The sequence below is a fragment of the Juglans regia genome, chromosome 12 (genome assembly GCF_001411555.2).
Source record: "Juglans regia cultivar Chandler chromosome 12, Walnut 2.0, whole genome shotgun sequence".
NCBI classification, from domain to species: Eukaryota; Viridiplantae; Streptophyta; class Magnoliopsida; order Fagales; family Juglandaceae; genus Juglans; species Juglans regia.
Genome location: NC_049912.1, coordinates 27,593,025 through 27,615,145, shown reverse-complemented (window position 1 = coordinate 27,615,145; position 22,121 = coordinate 27,593,025). Strand labels below are relative to the sequence as shown.

At 35.1% G+C, this 22,121-nt stretch overlaps 2 protein-coding genes and 1 long non-coding RNA gene across 4 annotated transcripts; 2 read left to right on the top strand and 1 right to left on the bottom strand.

The window, feature by feature from the left end:
• The first annotated feature begins 4,194 nt into the window (after window positions 1-4,194).
• On the top strand, window positions 4,195-13,212 carry LOC109011015 (cyclin-A2-4-like). Of its 2 annotated transcripts, none has more exons than XM_035683519.1 (12): window positions 4,195-4,326; window positions 5,691-6,047; window positions 6,294-6,576; window positions 7,569-7,702; window positions 8,267-8,359; window positions 9,976-10,109; window positions 10,589-10,664; window positions 11,847-11,923; window positions 12,017-12,050; window positions 12,162-12,311; window positions 12,397-12,531; window positions 12,679-13,212. In XM_035683519.1, the coding sequence occupies exons 2-12, from the start codon at window positions 5,751-5,753 to the stop codon at window positions 12,730-12,732; spliced, it is 1,467 nt and encodes a 488-aa protein (XP_035539412.1). In that variant the 5' UTR covers window positions 4,195-4,326; window positions 5,691-5,750; the 3' UTR covers window positions 12,733-13,212. The 2 variants fall into 2 exon arrangements, with proteins under 2 accessions (XP_035539412.1, XP_018847567.2); XM_018992022.2 differs by having other exon boundaries at window positions 4,225-4,326; window positions 12,676-13,179.
• A 1,122-nt stretch (window positions 13,213-14,334) lies between these two features.
• LOC109011010 (D-glycerate 3-kinase, chloroplastic) lies at window positions 14,335-18,010 on the top strand. Its single transcript, XM_018992016.2, has 12 exons — window positions 14,335-14,640; window positions 15,441-15,829; window positions 16,032-16,111; window positions 16,214-16,265; window positions 16,347-16,388; window positions 16,512-16,590; window positions 16,666-16,697; window positions 16,786-16,854; window positions 17,209-17,283; window positions 17,355-17,471; window positions 17,563-17,613; window positions 17,719-18,010. The coding sequence occupies exons 1-12, from the start codon at window positions 14,451-14,453 to the stop codon at window positions 17,860-17,862; spliced, it is 1,320 nt and encodes a 439-aa protein (XP_018847561.1). The 5' UTR covers window positions 14,335-14,450; the 3' UTR covers window positions 17,863-18,010.
• A 341-nt stretch (window positions 18,011-18,351) lies between these two features.
• Window positions 18,352-19,370, bottom strand: LOC109011011. Its single transcript, XR_001999291.2, has 2 exons — window positions 18,983-19,370; window positions 18,352-18,854 (listed from the first exon to the last, which is right to left on the bottom strand). It is a non-coding gene; the product is annotated as an uncharacterized LOC109011011 (long non-coding RNA).
• Between the last annotated feature and the right edge of the window lie 2,751 nt (window positions 19,371-22,121).

The following is a 22,121-nucleotide window of genomic DNA, read 5'->3' as shown; positions in this document are numbered from 1 at the left end:
GCTTCAGGCGGTTCCCCTTTGTTAGAAATGGGTGGGGGCCAAATCATTGGCTCCATATCTTTTTTTTTTTTTTTTGGTTGTATTAACTAGTTTGGGATGATTGTTGAGGCCTCACACCCTGTTGACTCTTGTATCTTGTAACTGTTAAATATATTTATAATATATTTGCTTAGAAAAATAAAGAATAAGATGAATATGTAATCTTTTATGTTTTTGTAAAGACATGGTTCTTGCACATCTTCTCTCTTCATGCATAAATCCTTTCGAACCGCCAACCGAAATGGCTGGACTTGGCTCTTGGGCAAAGTCACTAGCTTTCGAAGACCTGGCAATTTCAGCAGGATAGACAAGCTAAAGTCCTCAAGACATGGGCAGAGTGTGGCCGAAGCCGGTGCCCATAGTCATGGGAGTTTAAAAAGGCATGGCTGGTGAGGCAAGTAGGCCAACTTGCAACAGCTCGATTTCATCAGTCATCACTCTAGGAGTGCCAGAGCCAGAGGCCCAGAGTATGCCTTAAAAGAGCTTTGCATGGATGTGCACGAACAGAATTTGAAATACATATCACCTACTAAAATAGGAAGCTTGAGATAAAGAAAAAGCAAGTCCACTATGTACATGGGAAATCATTACATCAACAGCAATTGCAATCATTTTTCTCTTCAAGCAGCTATGGTCATATGCTTGATGTCCGAAAATTGATCAAACAAAAGTTGTAAGGTGAAAAAAGTTCACCTCAATCACCTTGTTCCTTCTTCTATGCGACAAAAAAATATTAAGTAGTACCTGAATATAGAAAATAATCAAATATGATGTTTTCATAATGCCATTAAAATGGTACATAGGCATTAATAGGATATAAGTATTAGAGCACTAGTAATGGGCTAAATAAAGTTAAATTTTGGCCAATGAATAGTTCAGGTACAAAATAAAGTACAACAATAGACTTAATCAATGAAAAATGATTTTAGCCACACATTATATTACTGGCCAAATGTGTTGAGCCCATGAGGCTGGCCTTATTATTTTTGGACTAAAAAGATTATCTTCCCGCTACTTCTTGCCTCACTTCTCTCCCGCGCATGTTTAGTCGCTTAAAATTCTTTTACGTACGTGAGAAAATTAGTCTACAATTTGCTATTAACATTGAAAAGTCACGTCTACCGAAGAAACTATTTTTTTTAATCTTTTCAAAACTTATCAAAAGAAATAAATCGAGAAAAAGCATGATCAAAAGCAGCTTGTACTGCTTTAGTTAGGTGCTAAATAGTCTGGAAAAAATATGAGTTGAAAAAACTTTAATATAACTATATATCAATTGAAAAAATATGACCATTGTAAAAAAAGACCGTTAGAAAATTTTATCCTTTGGAATAATATGAATATTAGAAAATTAATGTGTAGTTTTTTAATAACGAATAAATATTCAAATTATGATTAGAATTAAAAAAAATGAAAAGTTCAAAATCAATACTTTAATAAAATAGTGATAGATTTGTTGAGCCTATTATTTGCTGTTGTTGAAAAGTGGTAATCTAAATTTATAAAAGTGAATTTCCTAATAAAATTTTAGATAAAATTTATTGAGCCCACTACTAATGCTATTAGGCATCCAAATTCAGGGACTACAAAATAAATAATATGCGACTGTGTAATGACTCTTCTGCTTTGTGGTGCAACCCACTCCAGAGCTTTTCATTGTCAGGACTTTGCTTGTTCTCATGGCAATAAAGATTTACTTAGAGCATTCTTCAAAGATGATTAACTCACGTATATTCTGGGCATGCCACCCTTTGCCTCTATTTTTTTATTTGATTCTGGATAAATGCCTTTGATCATTTTGCCAGAAAATGATTCCGTCAAAACAACCATTTTCAATATTAATAAACAGATCTATTGTACTTTAAAACAAGAATTTCATATAAAAGGTACTAAAAAACATTAATCGTTTTTGTATTTCAGTCAGCAAATTAACAAATTAGGCTCCGTTTGGTTGAGAAACTATATCAACTCATTTCATCTCATCATTATAATTTTATCAAATTTCTATACAAAATACAATAAACAATTCAATTCCTTCAAATTTCAATTCAACTTTTTTAAATTCTATAATAATAATAATATTAAAAAAAATATTTTTAACAATATTTTATTTAATTTTTATCTAAAACCATTTAATCTCATCTTACTATCCAAACGGAGGCTAAAACTAGTCCCACCAACTGTAGCACTACTAGATGGGTTGTTTCTGACATAATCAATACCAAAATTTAGTTTCAAACAAGATATTCACAAGGGAGAGACATGAAGGGGGAAAAATAAATGTAAAAGGGATTAGATTACAAAGATTGGTTGCACTGAAGACGAATGTCAATGGCCTTATGCAACAACTGATGCTTGAAGCTCACGATCTACTTTGAAGTGAGAGTGGAAAAACCTTCTTATCTGTCATTACCTTCTAGGTTTAGCAAAGTAAACAAAAGACTAGTGCCAAAAGCAACAGTGAGAGTAATAAGAACAGAAGATAAAGATAATTTCCTCATTTGCCTCTATGAAAGAATGTGAGGTTAGAAAATCCCTCAATAATCATTCTTCCGAGCCAAACAACCAATATGACTAGGCATCGACCAACTTTTTGCAAGTTTTGATACCAAACTGCCTGGGTCCATCATAAAATGGTCAGACTCATTTGGAATTTCTTTCTCTTCACTGTTAAACAGAACATTGAAGAATAAGAATTATAAGCCACCTTCACAAAGAGAGAGAGCCTGAAAGCTTTGGGTTTTGGTTGTTGGGTTTGATAGGATGGTGGAATGGTTTGATTCTTCTGTCTCTGTCTCATTGTTTTCTGAAAATATAAGATTCAGCACAAGAGTTAAAATTCGATACCAAAATGTGTTTTATGGGAAAATTCGATACACATCAGATGCTTTAAAAAAAAGAAAAATGGAATTTTGGTTCCACCCTGTGTACTTTGTCCTTCTCAGGAAACTAGTGCCAGGGCACGCGCAATGCAATTCCCCCATTCAGAATATCCGGAAGTAATCATTTTTTTCATGATACTGATTTTGCAATATTGATTTCTAATGATGAAATTAAGTAATTACATGATAGATATCGACTCTTTGGTATTTATCCATCTACTAAAATCAATTCTGCCCAAACCATTATCATGCTTAAGCTCCAGGATTGTATAATCTTAAACATTTGTTCATTTTTAATAGTGAAAAACGATCTTGTACACGAACCCGAGGCATGATGAGTTTCTGGGGAACCCTGGACATGCAGAAAAGGAAGAGAGCTGGAATAACTAATAAGGGAAGAAGACGACCCGAGTTGTGGCTTACGTACGAAGGAGGAGCTGGAAGAAATACTACCGTGCAGGATCGCGAAGAAGCAGCAAAGGCTTCAGATAGAGGAGAGAGGTTTGGACGTACTTTGAACGAAAATACCAGTCTCGGTGTGCAAATCTTCGAGGAGGCCCGTCCTTTCTCTCTCTTTTCGCCCTCTCGGTAAAGCTCAGACCCAAGTGTTTGAGGTTATAGCTGGTTTGATGCCATTCAAAGATCCAGATTTGGGACACTAATCTTGTTAAATAATAGGCCCAGGTGCGCTCGAAACACGTCTATATGCCTCTCGTTAGCCCCCATCTTCAACTTCCTATGGGCTATATATCTGATCTGAACAAAAAATAATACAAAGTCTCAAACCTTTCATTTAAATTTGAGCTGTATGTTAATGCTATGTTTCTTTTTCCTGTAGTGCCATGGCATGGATGAAAAGTGAACATCATTAATATTCCCATTTTCTTATGGATTTATATACACGTTCCCCCCCCCCCTCTCTCTCTCTCTCTCTCTCTCTCTCCAGCTGCATGCATGCAGGAAAGGTGCGAAACCTTTCTCCTTATTTTCCAGGAAATTGGATTATTGGAAGTCGTTTAATCGACAATATTGAATATACCCTTCATATCACAGATACGGACAAAAAAAAAAAAATACTAGGGTACTAGGGACAAATCGTGAATCAAAACCTAAACGACCAGTCTACCAGATCTCACGTACGATCTTAACGTAAAACAACTCACTCGGTGAACCGTGGACTGTCCTCGAGTCAATTCCTTTTTCCCGAAGACATTATTTAATAATAATTATTGAAAGGTCTTCTTTTTTCTCAGAGTATTTGAACTCCAAGACCATCCCGCTCACTCACACTGCCGCTCTCTCTCTCTCTCTCTCTCTCTCTCCCTCTCTCTCTCTCTCTCTCTCTCTCCACTTCTCTCGGAGCTACATTTTTGTTCTCCCGTAGGAGATTAGAAGATGGATTCAGGTCAATTTTCTTATATAATTTAACTATGCGGTTTTTGTTCGTGATTTTTGGAATTTCAGATTTTCGGTGATTTGTGTGTATTTGGTCAGAGATCGACTTGGGTTTAGTGGGTTTGTCGTAGAATCTCAGATTCTTGAAATTCTGGGGCGTGGATGTTCTATTTGCTTGGTGAGAAAAATGTGGAAAAAGAATAGAATTTAAAAGTTTTAAAGCTCGGAATTCTTTGAAATATTCGGTAACCAAGAAACAGAAAATTCCACTTTAGTAAGGCTGATGCAACAATCAGAGTTCTTTTTATTTTTGGGTAAATGCAAAGAAGCTGAACTATTTTCGATCCTTTTATCAAATGTTTTTTCGGGTATTGTTTCTTGGATCTCAGGTGATGCAAATTTCGTGTATTTTTGTTCTGGGTTTTGTTTGTAAATACAATAGTTCATTTTTCCGTTTTCTTTCTTGCAAGCAACCGAATCAGGCTTGTTATAGTTTCTTGCCAATAAGTCCATGCCTGTGCGGTTGTGCCTAAGATTTTCTTGCTTCTTTCACGGCTTGGTTTCTCTGCGTTCTGCAATTTTGCGTGAATATTGGAAAAGGTTTCCATTGAGATTATCTTGTATATATCATCTTGTATTTATTATGTGTGATGCTGTTTGACGATCTGAATTTTTATATTCTATGTTTTTCTGATAGTAAAACCCGATTCCTGTGCTTCACCTTAGTTATCTAGGATTTAAGCTGTTCTTGATAAGGTTGTATTTTTCATTTCCGCTATTCAACTCAAACCACTGACAATGGTTGAGATGAGTTGGACCGACAAAACTTCATGGGTTTCCCGAGGTTTTAGAAAGCTTCAATGATCTATTTTTCCGTACCAAGTCTTCCAGGTAATTAGAGCTAATATTGTCGCTGGATCTCTGCTGCCACGAAGCACCAGCAATCTGATGATCTGCTCAGTTTAATCAAGAAATTGACTTCTAATGGCACTTAAAATATACTTTTCAGTATCCAATATTAGGTGAATAAACATATAGATATTGAGTTTCGTATAATATGTGTAACTTTTAGTGTCAATTCAACGTATAGATTACACTGTGACTACAAGGGAACATCAATTAAGAACTTGATAAAAACTTTGATGTATTTGCTTACTACGAGTTAGGACTAAAAGTGGTCCTTCATTGAAATTTCATTCGGAATCCCTGATATCATCTTCTCAGGATTGTTTCCATGGCAGATCCTCTACATGTTAATCTAGTATTGATAAGATGAACACATGTTCTTGTTTCTGAAGCTATTTTTCTGCATACATTTTGCTTGCACTGCTTGCTCTCAAGTTTCTTTGCATTTATTTGGTCATTTTTTTTCAGGATTTGTTCATATGGATTCAATATAATGCTTTGTGCTGTTCTTCCCTGAGACTTCTAAACATGAGGAAAGAAAACCTGGTTACTGCTAAGAGCCGCGAGCCTACTGCTCCATTAACACGTGCAAGAGCTGCTGCCTTCCGTGCATCTGGACAGTTGCCCCCTCTGAAAGCTCCAATACCACAAACTCAGAAGCGAAATTTGCGGGGAAATTCAAAAGGTACAGATTTGGATGAGAACAACAATCATGCTCCCGGTGATGCATGTCTTCAGCACAAGAGGAGGGCTGTGTTTCAAGATATCACCAATAATTGCTGCACAGGCTCATATAGAAACTGCTTAAATGCAACTAAAATCCAGGTCAATATTCCTCACAATTTTGTTCATGACCTCTTTCTCTGGCAGCTTGAATGTCAGTAAATGTCAGATAGTTTGAGCCAGAAAAGATGATTCTTGATTTTGAATTTTATCCTTGGTTCTCAATACTTTTTATTCACTTAATAATGCATACGTCGCAAGATTTAGTGGGAAGTTAGTATCTTTGCTGAAAGCCTTAATTTACCCTAGAATTTGAGTTTTGTTTCCTTTTGTACCGCTGGATTTCAGGCTAAGAACAGAAAATCTACTAATAAAGGTCAGATACAGGTTAGCAAAGTGGCACCTTCAGTTGCTCTAGAAAGGCCACAGTTTCAAGCTGGTTCGAAAACAAACATTCTTCAAGAAAAGGTGGAGGTAGAACCTAAATCAAAAGAAGTTATAAGTTCAATTGATTTGAAAGAAAGTGTACCTCTGCTATTGAGTATCATAAAAGAGCATGGCCTATATGATCATCAACTTGAATTTCGGAGTTCTGGTGTGCCTTCTCACCTTCAGAGTTCTCCAAAGATAGGTTTGTTGTCTATTTCAATTCTTACCTCTATTCACATTAATCCTTAAAGATGTACAAAAGTAGTAAACTACATTCCCATTCTGGTAGAATGCAAGAAGAGATCCATCTCAGTGGGAGTCCTGTGAATTGCTGTATATGCATTTTAAAGTGAGACCTGTTAACAAACTCAGCTAGTATAGTAAGGAAAATACACTAACAACTAAGTATAAGCAAAATTCATTATACCAACTAAGAATTGCAATGTGGAACTATAATCCAGCGGTAGTTATTTAGGGGAGAGCACAAAGGGCTACATAAGCTTTTAATACTTAAGCTGAGCTGGCTTCACCATGTCGAGATCTGTCTGTTTACTCCTACCTGCAATGCGGTCTTAGCAAATGGTAACAACCAATCAACCAATGACAGAGCAGACTAAATAAACACACTGTATTAAACTGAAAGAGCTTAAACAAGTACAACTTTCAAGTTTGTATGTGGACTTCTTAAATTCATCTAATTTAAATGGTTATAGCTGGTCTTCTGAAGTCCCAAGGTCTTGCAGCAAGCATGGACCCTTTTGGGGAGAACTCTGTAATTAACTAATAAAAGATCTAATCTACTAGAAGGAGCCGATGTGATTGTGCACATGATTTGCGGGAAAGAGCTTTATGAGCCTTTTTTCTCCTAATATTTAGCATTTTTTCTTTGCCATGACTTACCATCATCTAAGTACAAAAACTCTGTTGAATGTGATATTTTGAGTTCTGCCAGGATCACCTATTAATGTCACTTGTAAGCTTGTTCTTTGCCAAACTATGTAGATTTCAAGTTATGTAGATAACTAATGTTTCGGTGGGTTTAATTTCTCTAAGATTATTGAATATGTGTTAATTAACTTGGTGGGTATAGTTTCATATCAGGGCTGAAGAATTGCTTGATAAAAGAAATATTTATGCTTTATTCTATCATATATGGCTGCCTGTTGCAAACAATGACATTTTTATTTACTTCAGTCAAAGATGGCCCCTTGGGGGATATGATTCTATCAAGCAATCCAGAGGTTCTTGACATTGATGCGGATTACAAGGAACCTCAATCATGCAGTGTCTATGCTCCTGAGATTTACAACCATTTACGTGTTGCTGAGGTTTGTGCTGTAGACACATCTTTTTATTGTAATAATCCTCAGTTTTCCTTTTTTTATTAATGCTGATTGTTGTATATGGGATTGATTGGATTTGGACTCATTTAATATGGTTAGATAACAACTATCTCTAAAAAAGGGAGAATATAAAGAAAAGGGTTTATTGTATTTATCCATCCTAAACTGTGGAATATTTGTTATATCCATCATAAACTATGGTGAAACATTAATTTTACTTGCAAAAAAAAAAAAAAAAACCTATGGTGAAATATTGCAAATTAATCTCAAGTTAGTTTGTGGATTGTAAAAGTAAAACTTTATAATTTAGGGTGGACATTACATATGGCCCCATACTTAGGATGGATAGCTGCAATTAGCCCCATAGAAGATATAGTTGGAAATGCGTAACTTGCAAAACCTAGAGCAATAAGTTTACATACTCAAATCAAAATTAGGTATGCAGCTCAGAATAAATATAATGTATGCATTTCCACTCATTTTTGTCGTTGTTCAGAGCATTGAAAATAAACCTGATGTTTACTTGTGGTCTTATCTTTGTTTTGATAGCTTGCCCGGAGACCAAGTCCTAATTACATGAAAACAATACAGCATGATATTACTCAAAGCATGCGAGGGATTCTGGTTGATTGGCTTGTAGAGGTAAGCATCATGCCATTATCCAAGTTGTCTTGTTTAGGTAGTCTAAGGACAGGTTTGGGGATGGGATGAGACACAAAATTTTCATCTCATCCCATCTCATCATTACACATTTTTCAAATCCCCATACAAAATATAATAAACAATTCAACTTTTTCAAATCCCAATTTAACTTTTTCAAATCCCAATACAATAATAATATTAAAATATAATATTTTAAACACTAAAACGAAACACAAAATTCTCATCTCACCCTCCAAACCTGCCCTAAGTACACATTCTCTTATTAAATACACATTACTGGGTTATAGTTTGTGAAGCTATTGATGATGACTTTTTTGTCATAAACACAAGTGGAGACAGTGTCATCAAAGGGTTCTCCTCTTTTCTGTACTTTATATTTTATGTTCAATTTTCATCATTGCTATCTTAATTGCATCTTTATCAGTTTAAATGTGAATTTCATCGCTGTTGACAGGCTGCATTGTAATCTTCGTCAAAAGCTTAAACATATTGTAATGAATCTAGATTAAGAGTGTTTACAGTTTATTCTTTGGTTTACTCAAATTTTCACTGTGGCTGCTGTGCACTCTGTCGCTAGTACTCATGGGGCACAACATGGCTGAGATATGAAATAAAAAATTATTATTTTTCTGGTCATAGAGCATCCCCTAAATGACCTGTCAAGCGATAAATTTTGTTTTACCTTTTCTTCTTTCTTTTGTTGAAAAATGGCTATCAAGCCCCATATCTGCATTTGCAACGGTTACAATGGATCTATTTTTTTAAGGTTGCCTTTTACTACATCTCTGTGGTTGCATTTAGAAAGATGCAACCTTATGCCACTGTTCTATATATATATATATATAAGTAATGTATTATTATTAAAACGCACAGAGGAGCAGAACCCTAGGACATATGCCACTGATATTTTGATGACTACTTGGAGCATTCTTGACCATGCTTCATCAGAACCAAATGATTCTATACTGTTTCATGTTGAAAAAAAGTTGTATCATATTGTTGCATAATTACCCCGGTCAGCCATCTCAATGTAATTTTCTGTTTACTCTTTGCCAAAATATATCCATATAGTTCTTTTCTGATCTGCCTCTCCTAAAATTAGGAGATTGTAGTATAAGTGATATTTCACTTATTGTGTTTGGAAACTTATAACCTCACATTTTGTCTTGTTTCAAAATTATCCCACCTTGTTACTGTTCCAATATATATAGTATATACCTTACACTTGACAGTTGTACCCTCATGGGGTATACTTAATACAGTTATGCCCTCTAACATGTCTCAACATTAATACTTGACGGAACATTTTTTGATTCTCATATTAGTTTCTGCCATCAAATAATTATTGAATAGAATGGAAAAGGTTGTCAAGACTTCACTGCATATTGCTGTGTTGTGTCGGAGATTGGCTCAGAGTTGAGTTGCTTCGAATAAAAATAACATCCAGTTTGTTGCTCTTGCTGCTTCTAGTTCATGTTTGCCATTGTCAGTATTATTTTTGTAATATATAGTTTTTAGTATACTTGAGTTGTACCTTTTGTGCTTATCAACAAAGATTTATTACTTGACAAAAAAAAAAAAACTCTTGGTTTCAGGTAGCTGAAGAATACAACTTGGTGCCAGATACACTTTATCTCACAGTTCATCTCATCGACTCATTTCTGACTCAAAATTACATAGAAAGACAAAGACTTCAACTTCTGGGGATCACTTGCATGCTAATCTCCTCGTAAGCTCCTTTCTCTGTAGCAGAGTTAACTGCATCACTACCCATAGTCAAAGTTTTAGACTAGAGCCTTAAAGTCTAGTAGGATTTGAAACTTCTTTTTCGTCCTTTGATGGATATTTTCTTGTCAATCTGGTAATATTATGTACAGGCTGAAGTTTTTCATCCATTTTGTGGTCCTTTATGTTTTGACTGGGCAGACAGGAAAATTTTCTGCAGTGGGTGGATGCAAATAGTTTAATGATGTTTATTTACAAGATATCTGGATGTGGAAAGTTTAGTTTATAAAATTAAGAACTTTTTTAAAGATTTCTTGTCCAGCATCTTTTGCTTGCTAGAAGAGCCCCATTTATTTTACATGATCATAGTGTCACCCACTATTCCTTTTCAGTGATTTTAAAGATGCAAGTTCCAGTTTATCAAAATGACATTTTCAGTTCATAGTATCTACTGAATGCGGTTTTCCACTTTGTGGTTTAAAGGAAGTATGAGGAAATTTGTGCACCCCATGTGGAAGAGTTATGCCTCATCACCGACAATACATACACAAGAAAGGAGGTATGCCCTAGTTCTTCTTGTTGGCACATAGAATGCTTTACTCATAAAATCATATAATGGTGACAACAATTTAATGACGATGTGAATGCTATAGTTCAACACGTGTTAACCAATCTATATATCTAGATACTATATAATTTTCAAAGCCTAAGCTTTGTTCTCATGAAACCATCAACTTTCCCACTATATTATTATTAAATAACAATTAGTACTATAAAGCCACGTCATGCACTCCTAATTTGTGTTATTATTGTATAATATATATCGTTAAGTTCAGGTCTAAGGTTCAAACTTTGGGTGCAAATAATTTCTAATGGTCATGTCTCATTGGTGAAAAAATCAATGATTTACCTGATTCGTATGATGTGGGCGCGCACATGGATTTGGGGATTTAACTAGGTGAAAAAAATGTTGCTTCTGCACGGTTTCTAGGATTTCTCATCATAAAAATAATACATATAATTTAGTTGAACGTATAGAATAAAAAACAAGATATTGAATTAAGTTATTGAAGTTTATTTAAAATCATCAGTTTTTAATACATGGTTTTTTATTTTCCGAACTTTGTCCTTTTACTTTGGCACATCATATGAATAACTTTTATCATTCTCTTCACTCAAATAAAGTTTGTGAGGTTTTGAATTATTGAAACTTTTTTAAAGGTAATATTTATTATGTAATGCCTCAAGACATTCTAACTTAGCTACATAGAGTATTTTTCATTTTATAAAGTTAGTTATTCCTGTGCATTGTGTTGATTTACAGAAAGTTATAATATAATTCATCAACCATCTAGAGTCATGTCTTTAATACATTCAAATTCATCTAGACCTCTGTTTATTGAATCGCTGTTAGAATTAGGTCCCAACAAAACGATGTCAGTGTTTGCTTAGTTTTTCTTTCTCCCACTGGATTATTTCCTCCATATGTAATTTATTTTCTAATCTATCTTTTTGAAACAATTCCTCTTATAATGCTAAGATGCTGCAATGGCTGCGTAGAGAAAGCCAATTTGAAGAAAAGAAAAAAAAAATGAGGGGGAGAAATAGGGAAAACAAATTCTGAATTTTAGCATGCTGAAAACCTGTATCAAGATTCAAGACTTTTAGTTATATTCTTCAGGATTCTATCCTTCACTTGCCAAAATCCTTTTTGTTGCGTTCCTGAATAGAGCATTGGCAGGTATTGGAACTGGAGATTCGAGTGTTGAAGTATTTTGGCTTTCAAGTATTTGCACCCACTGCCAAAACTTTTCTCAGGTACTTCAACTTATCCAACGTTGACAAATATATTGCTTATAGTTGCAGTATATATTTTCAAATTCCTAATGCATTTCTGAGTTTGTTTTGCAGGAGATCTCTTCGAGCAGCAGTGGCTTCTTATAAGGTAACATGGTTATTTATGCCATTCCTGGTCTTGGATCAGGAAAATGCTACGCACTTTTGACTTGAACATTGAGAATACTTTTTACATGTCTAATTGGAAAAAAACTTGCAGACCCCTAGTCTTGAGATGGAGTACTTGGCCAACTATTTAGCTGAACTCACCTTAATTGACAATGGCTTCTTGGATTTCCTTCCATCTATGATAGCTGCATCAGCTGTATTTCTTGCGAGATGGACGTTAGATCAATCAAGTCACCCATGGGTTTGCATTTTCTCCTTTATTTGTTTGCCTACTTTCTGTGTAGTAGATTAGCTCCTGAATATGAATTCATTCATGCATCTTGCAGAATCCAACTCTAGAACACTATACCTCTTACAAAGCATCAGATTTGAAGTACACAGTTCTTGCTATGCAAGATTTACAGTTGAACACTGACTGTTGTCCTCTGAGTGCTATACGCATGAAATACAGGCAACAGAAGGTATACACGGAAGAACTCATGCTTGCTTTATAAAATAGTTCCTTTGGACTTGCCTTTTTTACATGAGTATCATTGACTATGTTGAAGAATTAGCTTTAAACACATACTTCTAGAAGTTTCTCAAGTTCTCTGATGTTGTTGTAGCAGTTTAAATCTGTAGCTGCTCTGTCTTCCCCAAAACTACTTGAAACACTATTTTGAAGATAAAATGGCTGATGGATCTTTACAGAAAAGGGTCTGCTAACAGATGCTTATACTTTCCAGATGGAAGTGTCTTCTGGATATGTCATTTTACTTCAGTGTTCTACGTGATGTCTAATCTTATTCCTCTTTGAAGTCCATTCATATCTCATTCCTAACCATTTTTAAGATCTTTGTTTATAGTTTGTGTGGCCTTGAGTAGGGTTCTTTAGAAGCTGTTTTGTGAGCTTTTAAGCAAAGAACCAGGGATGTTTTGGCCCATAAATATGAGATCAAGTGTAATACGGTGTCACATTGTTCAGTTTAAATAGCACGTCATTAGCTGTAACCAAGAGTTGATTTGTTACATTGTAAAGTCTGCAAGACAGGAACTAGCCGAAGCCATATCCTCAATTCAATCAGCCAATTTTATTTGTAATGATCTTCCAGTTTCTCTTTTTACTCTTCGTTTAGAATGATTTCTCTCACCATCTTTGCATTATTCGAACTTATTTATCTGATGCTTTATCTTTTATTTCTGCTGTCCACAAGTTTTTGTGTCAAAGTGTATTTATTTTTAGGAAATAAAAATAAATACTTCAAAGAAAAATTCTGGTAAAATGTTTTGACCAATCCCTCCCTTTATAAATTATAGTTCGTCGCCAATAGCAATACTTGTGATGAGATTACAAGGTCAAGAACAAGATAGCTTCTCATTCATTAATGATGAGAATTCCCGAGTTTAGTGATGTCAAATACACAGACGAAAAGGAAAATTGGAGGGGAAAAAACATGAGTAGTGGATGGAGCCGACATGATGCTGTAATGTTAAATATAGTCTTGGAATGCGCAAGTATCGTGTAATTCTTTTGAAAAAGAGTGTGATCTAATATTAAAAAATTAATTTTTTATGTGAGTTATGTATTTATTCACTATTTTTTAAAAAGATTGTGCAATTTGTGCACTTCATAACTGTAAATATTATTTCTCATTTAGAAATAATATACTTTTCTTTCTTTTTTTTAAAAAAATAATAACAGATATGTGGAATAAAAATAAAGTTGGAAAAAAAATATATTTTTAAATAACAGGATCTCTCTGAGTTTTTAACTTTTTATTTGAGTTTTTAGATCTATCTATATATTTTTTAAATCTAATTTTTTTAGTTTTATTTTTTTTAAAATAATTGAATTCTTCTACTCATTATTCATATATTATATATTGGATAATAGAAAAAGAATTAAAAAAATAACAAAAAGAATGGTTTGTGAGGCTAATAAATATAATTTTTCATCCGAATATATACAGGAATTAATATGAAACAAATGCAGTAGAACTTAATTTAGGTTTTCATTGTATTTTAATGATTTTTTCGAGCATTTTTGTGTACCGAAGCGTATTGATAATATTTAGAATGCGAATGTTAAATTAAATTTAATTGAATTGAGTTGGGTTAAAATGATAAAATATTGTTAGAATATTATTTATTATTATTATTATTTTAAAATTTTAAAAAATTAAATTATTTATTATATTTTGAGATTTAAAAAAATTATAATTATAAATTGAAATGAGTTCGAGAAAGAATTTAAGTATTTTACTGTTATGATATTTAGTACTTACCTTCTACGATACATGCATTGACATTCACAGGAAACAAAGATCTTCCACAGTTCACTTATCTCTCGTGCAGCTCTGCAAACACAAAAACAGAGCGAGATAGAGATAGAGCGAGAGAGATGAGCATGGCGGCTCTGAATATCTTCACTCGCCCGTACTCACCAACAGCTTCCTCGCTTGGTCCCTATGATTTCAATCATCACAATCGTTTCAATGTTGGTAGTTGTAAATTACATTCTTTATCTCCGAGAAAATCAAACAACGCAGCTTCCAGGCTTTACCAAATACCGACCCATTTCTCAAAGTCAGGTAATTTCTCTTGATATATAAGATGAGATTTTCAATTTAATTTTTCGGTTTCTCTGCATTTTCTACATTTTCTTCTTCAAAAGTTTTCGCCTTCTGATTAGTTGTTGAGAGAATGGAGGAAAGAAAAGAAAAGAATTGGAGAATAAAAAATAATTGTATCATGTACTCTGAAACTTTTCGGGTTTAATAAAATGTTAGTTGTTGAAAGAACTTGAACCTGGCTGTTTTTAATTCTGTGTTTTTTTATTATAAATTCTATAATTATCTGTACGGCAAATGGATTTTTGAGACCCAAGAATTCTGGGTTTCATCTATTTTAGGATGCTTGATAAAGTTTCATTAGAAAAAAACTAGTCTTCCCGCTTTCTTTGTTGTTGCATCTTGGTATGGTAACTAATCCTTCCTCCTTCAGTTGGCATTGTTGTCATGTCATGTTGGATTCGTTTTTTCATCACCGATTGTCCATTATTTGGATTTTTCATGGCCATTAATTCGAATCATGGGAAATCGAAAGAACAAAATTTGCACATTAGGGATCGTATTAGATGTAGGCAAATCTTTTGTTGTATCTCTGTTTAGAATAGTCAGATTATAATGCTCAGATTGAGTTTTATATTTGGAAAAATAACTTGCAATTTAATGAAATGGACTCTAAGCATGGCCGACTTGTTATATTAAGTGTTTTGGTCAATGTTGTCAAGATTGGAAGAGTCAAACTCTGCAACTGTGTTTCTAGTGCTATGTACTGCGCACCAATGTGGTATTTTAGTCTTCTCCATATCCGTGGATTCTTTCTACAGGCAGTGGAGGATGTTCATGGATGCAAAACAATTCCACATGTCACAACACTGCAGCTGGCAATGATTGCAGGCAAGGCGAATTGTATTCAGTTTTTCCCTCAAAACCTGCCGCTGTTTCCTCTGTGCAGGATCTTTTTGAATTCATATGCTCAGGTCCTTTAATAGAGAAAATGGGTCTCACCCCTGAAAAGATATCCGAGTCCATTGACAAGTGGTTAGCATATGGAACGCAACTTTGTCGATTGTTTCAGCTCAACGAATTGTACCTTACAGTTCCTCAGAAAGCAAGGTTTTATCACTACTATATACCAGTGTTTTTATGGTGTGAAGATCAGATTTCTCAGCACAGATCCATGTTCAAAGATGGAGAAGATATACCTCCTTTAGTGGTATATGTTAACTTTGGAAATATATATTTAGTTTTTCTTCTTACTATAATTTAATAGCTTTATTGGGTCGTCCAATGGCATCTTTGCAAGAAAGCTCCAAGCTGTGTGTGAGCTACTCAATATAATAATGTTTTGGCATGGCCACTGCTATCATTGCTAGTTGTCACTCACTTCATGTGCCGGCATGTTGTCTGTGGTGCAGATTGGTTTTAGTGCACCACAAGGTTGTGGGAAGACTACACTTGTCTTTGCTCTTGATTATCTTTTCCAAGTTACTGGCAGGTAGGTTGTGGTGCTTTCAATTTATTTATTGAACAGTTCATTTTTTCTAGTTCTCCAAAGGATAGACAAATAAGATTCTTGACGTACATTTCCAAATTTCAGGAAGTCTGCCACTATATCCATTGATGACTTCTATTTGACGGCAGAGGGTCAGGTGTTACCTAAATGATTTTCGGGCACTTGATTCTTATTATTTGTGTTGTCCTCTTCTGATGCGATCCTGTATTGATGGCAGGCTAAAATGAGAGAAGAAAATCCAGGAAATGCGCTATTAGAGGTAGCAATCAACCTAATTTGGTACTACTTGTTGAGTAGCAGAGTAAATAGCTTTTTGTGACTCATCAAGTATGAATTATTTGTCTTAATACTATTTTTTCCCACCAATTTTTTATGTTCATAGTTTCGTGGGAATGCTGGGAGCCATGATCTTCCATTCTCTGTTGAAACGCTCACGGCTCTTGACAATTTGACTAAAGAAGGTGATTGTCCTTCACATCTTCTTTTGTAATTGATGCTTGTGCACTTACTAATTTATTTCCGTCTAAAGAATCCAGGTATGAAGATGAAACTCCCTCGCTATGATAAAGTAAGCATGCAATATGATCAATTTCACTTGTTTCTCCATCGACTTTTAGCTTTTGAAGTAGCTCATTTTGACTTTTTTTTGCATCCAGTCAGCATATAATGGGAGGGGTGACAGGGCTTCTCCTTCAACATGGCCAGAGATTGAAGGGCCACTTGAGGTAAGAGTATATGGCCCAAATCTGGGCTGGGTGGGTTGTTCAGGTTGGATGAATTTAGGCTGGTACAGGACTAAGATAGTATAGCCCTCCCTAATTATACAAATAGTTTACCGATCAAAAAAAAAAAAAATTATACAAATAGATGTTTGAAAAATTCAAAATCTCTTCAAAAGTATTTGCTAAAGCCTAATTTGGTAAAGCACTTAATGATGTGGCTTGGGTGTGAAATTGGATCTGGGTAACATGTATCTGAGGAGATTAGATAGTTTCAGTTAGCATTTTCCTTGTCTTGTTCTTGGAAATGTTGCAAGTATTATGTAACCTGTGATACATGTGTTTTGGATGGTCATTTAGGCTATTCTATTCGAAGGTTGGATGCTTGGTTTTAAACCCCTTTCTGCGGAAGTTGTCAAAGCCGTTGATCCCCAGGTTAGGTGCATGCTCTGACATGTTGTTCAGATAGGAGTTTTAGTAGCTCAAATTTATGTTTGATTTTTCAGCTAGAGACGGTAAATAAAAATCTTGAAGCATATTATGATGCATGGGACAAGTTCATAAAAGCCTGGATAGTCATCAAGATTAAGGACCCGAGTTGTGTCTACCAGTGGCGTTTGCAGGTTAAATGTCTAATATAAATTCTACATGTTTTTTGAGACTTTTCCATGTTGTAGAACTACATGTTTACACAGTGTTCTGGGGAATTTGCAGGCAGAGATTGCCATGAGAGAGGCGGGCAAACCTGGGATGTCAGACGAGGAGGTATGCTGATCAATGAACTATTCCAAAATTTTAAGTTTCTGCTTTACTTGCAGTAGGTTTTAGTTAATATCTGAAACAAAACTATTCTTGAGGGGTGTTTTGCAGGTGAAAGATTTTGTTTCACGGTACCTGCCAGCATACAAGGCTTACCTTCCCACCCTCTACTCTGAAGGACCAAGCGGTTCAAATCCAAAGCATCTCCTTGTCATCGAAATTGATGAAGGAAGGAATCCCATTCTAGGTAACTAGCTAGATCGAAGGTTTTAGTGAAGTCCAATCTTGGTTTCTTGAATATGTAATTTCACGGCAATTTGGCATTAGAAAATATATACCATGTACATGTTAGTTGTAGGGATCCCTTCAGATAAAATCAAAATTTTTTCTTTGGCACAGCTCATCTTTCTGGGTTTTCCTGGGTAAGAAGATATGATGATGCACATTGGCAGCAAACGATTATAAGTAACTGATATATTTCGAGACAATTAAGACTTGACAAATAAGGTTTCTTAATTGCATGCAAGAGGATGTAGGTTCTGAAGAAGACTACCATGGCTTGAGGAAGAACTAACAACTCGGAGTAATTCACTCCTCCGTACGCTGGCCGCTGCTGATGATCCTTACTAATATACCAGGTGAGAAAAAATCATTCCAAGACAGAAGTGGATAAATTAAGCTGAGATCGATGCTCGAGTAAAACGATTATTGCATGCACGAGCAAAAGAGAACCTCTGATTTTCATGGATTGAGAAGATTCCCAAGTCAAAAGTGGGATGAAGAGGTCAATTTCATGTAAATGGATGCGCAAATTACACGTACACCCTCAACCTTGCCCCTTCTCTCTCACTTTCTGCTACAACAAGAGCATGAGCACACATGAGTTTCCTTCAACGAATACAACTTACATGGTCTTAACAAGCCCTTACAATAAGTACAAGACACCTCCTGGCTATACACACACACACACAATATATAGATAATTGAATGATATTTCATTCAATTACGTACCATAAAAGAAAACGATACTTTGTATATAGCAATAACATATTTTTAATATATAGTTTATTCAGAGGATAAACTTAAACTGACTCCCACATCAACTCATGATCAATCCAATGAGATATGAGCTAGAACATGTTTTGCGTGAGCTAATAATTAACAAGGATCAGCAACAACAGCAGATACTCTCCAAACAGCACTCGCATGCCTCGAAGCAGCAACAGCAGCAACAAAACGTGAAAAGACTGTATCAAAACATACAATATCATCACTATATGATCAGAACAATTAGTTCTATTCGATAATAAGAAAAAGAATTAATAGAAGAAGAAGAAGATCATAAGGAATAGGAGATTTGAATAGATATACAAACCAAGCATAGAGACATCCTTTCTCCTCGCGGCGTTTCTGGACATGATCATAGTATGACATCTCTTGTGGTGGTGGTGCACCTTCCATTTTTCCTTGATCTTCTAGATGATCTCTTTGTTGTCTGGTAGAATATATATATATATATATGATCAGCAACACAAACAAAGAGCCCTTGCAATTAACTTTATAGGCAGGAGATCATGATACAAGCTGGGTACTTCAGCTTTAAGCTTGATTGAAGGGCTTAATTTGTCCTAGCTAGCCTGGAAATAATTAAAGCCCCTCTCTCTCTCTCTCTCACACACACACACACACACACTCATCCATTTATTATAGTAGTTAAGTAGGAAGGTTTGGCTACCCTTCATTATTGGAAAGAGTGGGATAGCTAGCCAAACTGTTGTAGGGTAGGGAATTAAGTCCCTCTTTTTCTTTGGTCCCTCTCTTCATGATGTGGATGACAGTCACGGATATGGACAAGTCCAGCTATGAAAAACATGTATATGGAAACCTACCACATGCATATCATTAATCATCATCATGATCGGTCATTGAAGTCATGGAAATGTCTAAATATCAATAATCCTGTCTTAAAAATTACTTTTTTAAGAATAATTAAGATCCTCTACAATTAACTACTTAATTAAGATATGCACTGTACCCTACAAGGTTCCCTCTCTTGGTTGGGCGCGCTACATGATCATTAATCATATAATATGTATGTGGAATTTGGGTTGTTTGTATACTTGTATAATTGTGAGCTAGGGATCTAGATCTCCATTTTAGAGTACCTAAATCTCTAATTTTTAAAAGAAAAATTTTATTCTCAACCCGATGTGTAGAACACACATAATAAAATATTTATATGGCATAATAAAATTTGAAAGATAAATTTTAAAGTTTGAATATCATGTATCAAATTTTACCATTTAAATGATGTGAATAATGTGCTCGCAGCTCTACCCACCCATAATTAATTACATTTCCAAAATTTCAACTGACCCAAGTTGACCACTTTGCGGCAAAGCCAAGGTGGGTGGTTTTAATATTATTTATGGCGATAAATCTTAGCCTAAAATCCCATATCATAACCACCCTAGCTAAAGAGCCATGTTATTCACCATATCTACACCACACATCACATTTGATTTATTTATTTACTTATTTTTGTTTTATTCTTGCTAAACTAAAAGATTTTTTCTACTCATCATCTATAAAATACATATTTAGTAAATGAAAAAAACTATGTATGGTGTAGGGATCGATGCGCCAATATTTAACATAACAAAAATTCTACTTACGATCGACCTGAGGAACTCCCGGGTCACCGCATCCTATGTGGCTCATTTCAAAACAACATCGTTCTAATTTAACTCAAACGAATTCGAAGTGGCCTCCATCCCAGTCGAAACCCTCATCCCCATGAAGTGGATTCTCTTCGTCTTCTCCATTCCCATTGTCTTCCCCATGAAGCTAGCCTATATTGAATCTCTAGGTTCTCTTCTTTGTTCCTGTCGGCTTCGTCTTCTACACGAAGTAAGTGGGTCTTCATCTTCTCCACGAAGCCAGTGGGTCTTCGTCTTCTCCTCGAACCCAAGAGCCACGAACCCACAAAAGGGGAAGACAAACCCCTTTCGTCTTCCCACAAGGCACCGAAACCCTAACCCTAAAAAATCAGGTTAGTTTTCTTCTTTTTATGTGTTTTGGTTTTAGTTTCCAACATGCATACTATACATACTTGATGTGCTTGGTATCCCTTTATTGCAAATGGTAGATTCATAAATGATTATTTTGAAGTCAATAATTCTTTAGTCATGTAATTATTGAAATCACATACTATATAGTCATTGTGGTAAGACTGTTTGAGGTTAATAGTTTAGGTTTGTTGAGGCAGTATTTAGTGGGTATTGATATGGATATACTCTGTCGTAAGATTGTTCTGAAGTTGCAAAAAAAAAAAAAGAAAAAAAAAAGAAGAAGAGAGAAAGGAATACTTACATAAACAATAACATCTGCCATAAATTATATAGAGAGTAGATTAGGTGTTGTTTCTTTCCTTTTGGCCTCTTTATTTTTTAAGGCATACATAAATCTTAGAAACTTTGTATAATCTATTTTAGAATATGAACTTTATTCCTGGTGAGCAGCAGTGGATAACACCAATCATCCACATTCAGAGCATGATAGAATGCTTTACAGTTTAGACTTGCAAGTACCACCAATTCTTTCGCATTTTTTCTTCTTGTAGTTGTTGAAAAAAGCCTAGTGTTTATAAGACTAGTTCTCTAGTCTTTTAGTTATTAGTCGTTTTAATTGGGACTTGCAAGGTTGTTGTCCAACAATATTTTGAAAAATGATAATCCCAATTAAAACGACTATGTTAGAGATGAGTTTCTCAGTGCAGTTTGCTACATGTCATTTTAGGCTACGTCTTACATTTTATTGTCCTAATAAATGGACATTAATATCTAATTTGTTTTATTAATTTACCTCAATGCCTAATTTGCTTTATTATGCTTACAGACAAACACCATGCGATGTGTAAAACACTGACCAAATCCTTCTGCTCCCGCCCAATCAATGTTCCATAATGCTCGGGCTCAACAACTATACACTGAAAATTTTTCCAAGCACACTCCCATTATTGAGCATGAGGTCAATCTAGGTGAGCTTCAAGAGACTATACTATCACATATCTTTCAGTCTCGCCAGTGGGTATCATTAACCATTAGTCTCCCCCTTCTGTCTGTGGAGTTGGTCTGTGAGTTTTACTCCAACATTCATGCCATCTCCCCCAATGGTTCCTTTGACATCACTCTCCAGAACATCCAAATTTGAGTCAGTCCGGGCATGTTAGTTGATTTGCTTAACACCTCTTGTGTTACCAAGGCCCCATATCCGTATGCCAGCACCTCTGTTCCTAACAACCCTGCTATATACACTCGCTTGTGTTGATCGGACATCCATTCCTACTAATAAGTTTTACCTTGACTATTTCCTTCTTAGTAGGGTCGTCCTTACTAACCTTTACCCAACCAACCATTACAGTGATGTCAGCCATGACAGAGCTACCTTGCTTTATGCACTGATCAATGATGTTCCTATCGATCTGGGAAGTCATCTTTGCAAAGTCATTTTAG

Bases quoted from the DNA above. Each gene is read 5' to 3' on its own strand.
- LOC109011010 (XM_018992016.2), top strand. From the start codon at position 14,451: ATGAGCATGGCGGCTCTGAATATCTTCACTCGCCCGTACTCACCAACA. The intron at 16,112-16,213 runs GTAGGTTGTGGT...TCCAAATTTCAG, and splicing joins CTTTTCCAAGTTACTGGCAG to GAAGTCTGCCACTATATCCA. The intron at 17,284-17,354 runs GTTAGGTGCATG...TTGATTTTTCAG, and splicing joins TCAAAGCCGTTGATCCCCAG to CTAGAGACGGTAAATAAAAA.
- LOC109011015 (XM_018992022.2), top strand. From the start codon at position 5,751: ATGAGGAAAGAAAACCTGGTTACTGCTAAGAGCCGCGAGCCTACTGCT. The intron at 6,048-6,293 runs GTCAATATTCCT...GCTGGATTTCAG, and splicing joins TAAATGCAACTAAAATCCAG to GCTAAGAACAGAAAATCTAC. The intron at 12,312-12,396 runs GTTTGCATTTTC...TGCATCTTGCAG, and splicing joins ATCAATCAAGTCACCCATGG to AATCCAACTCTAGAACACTA.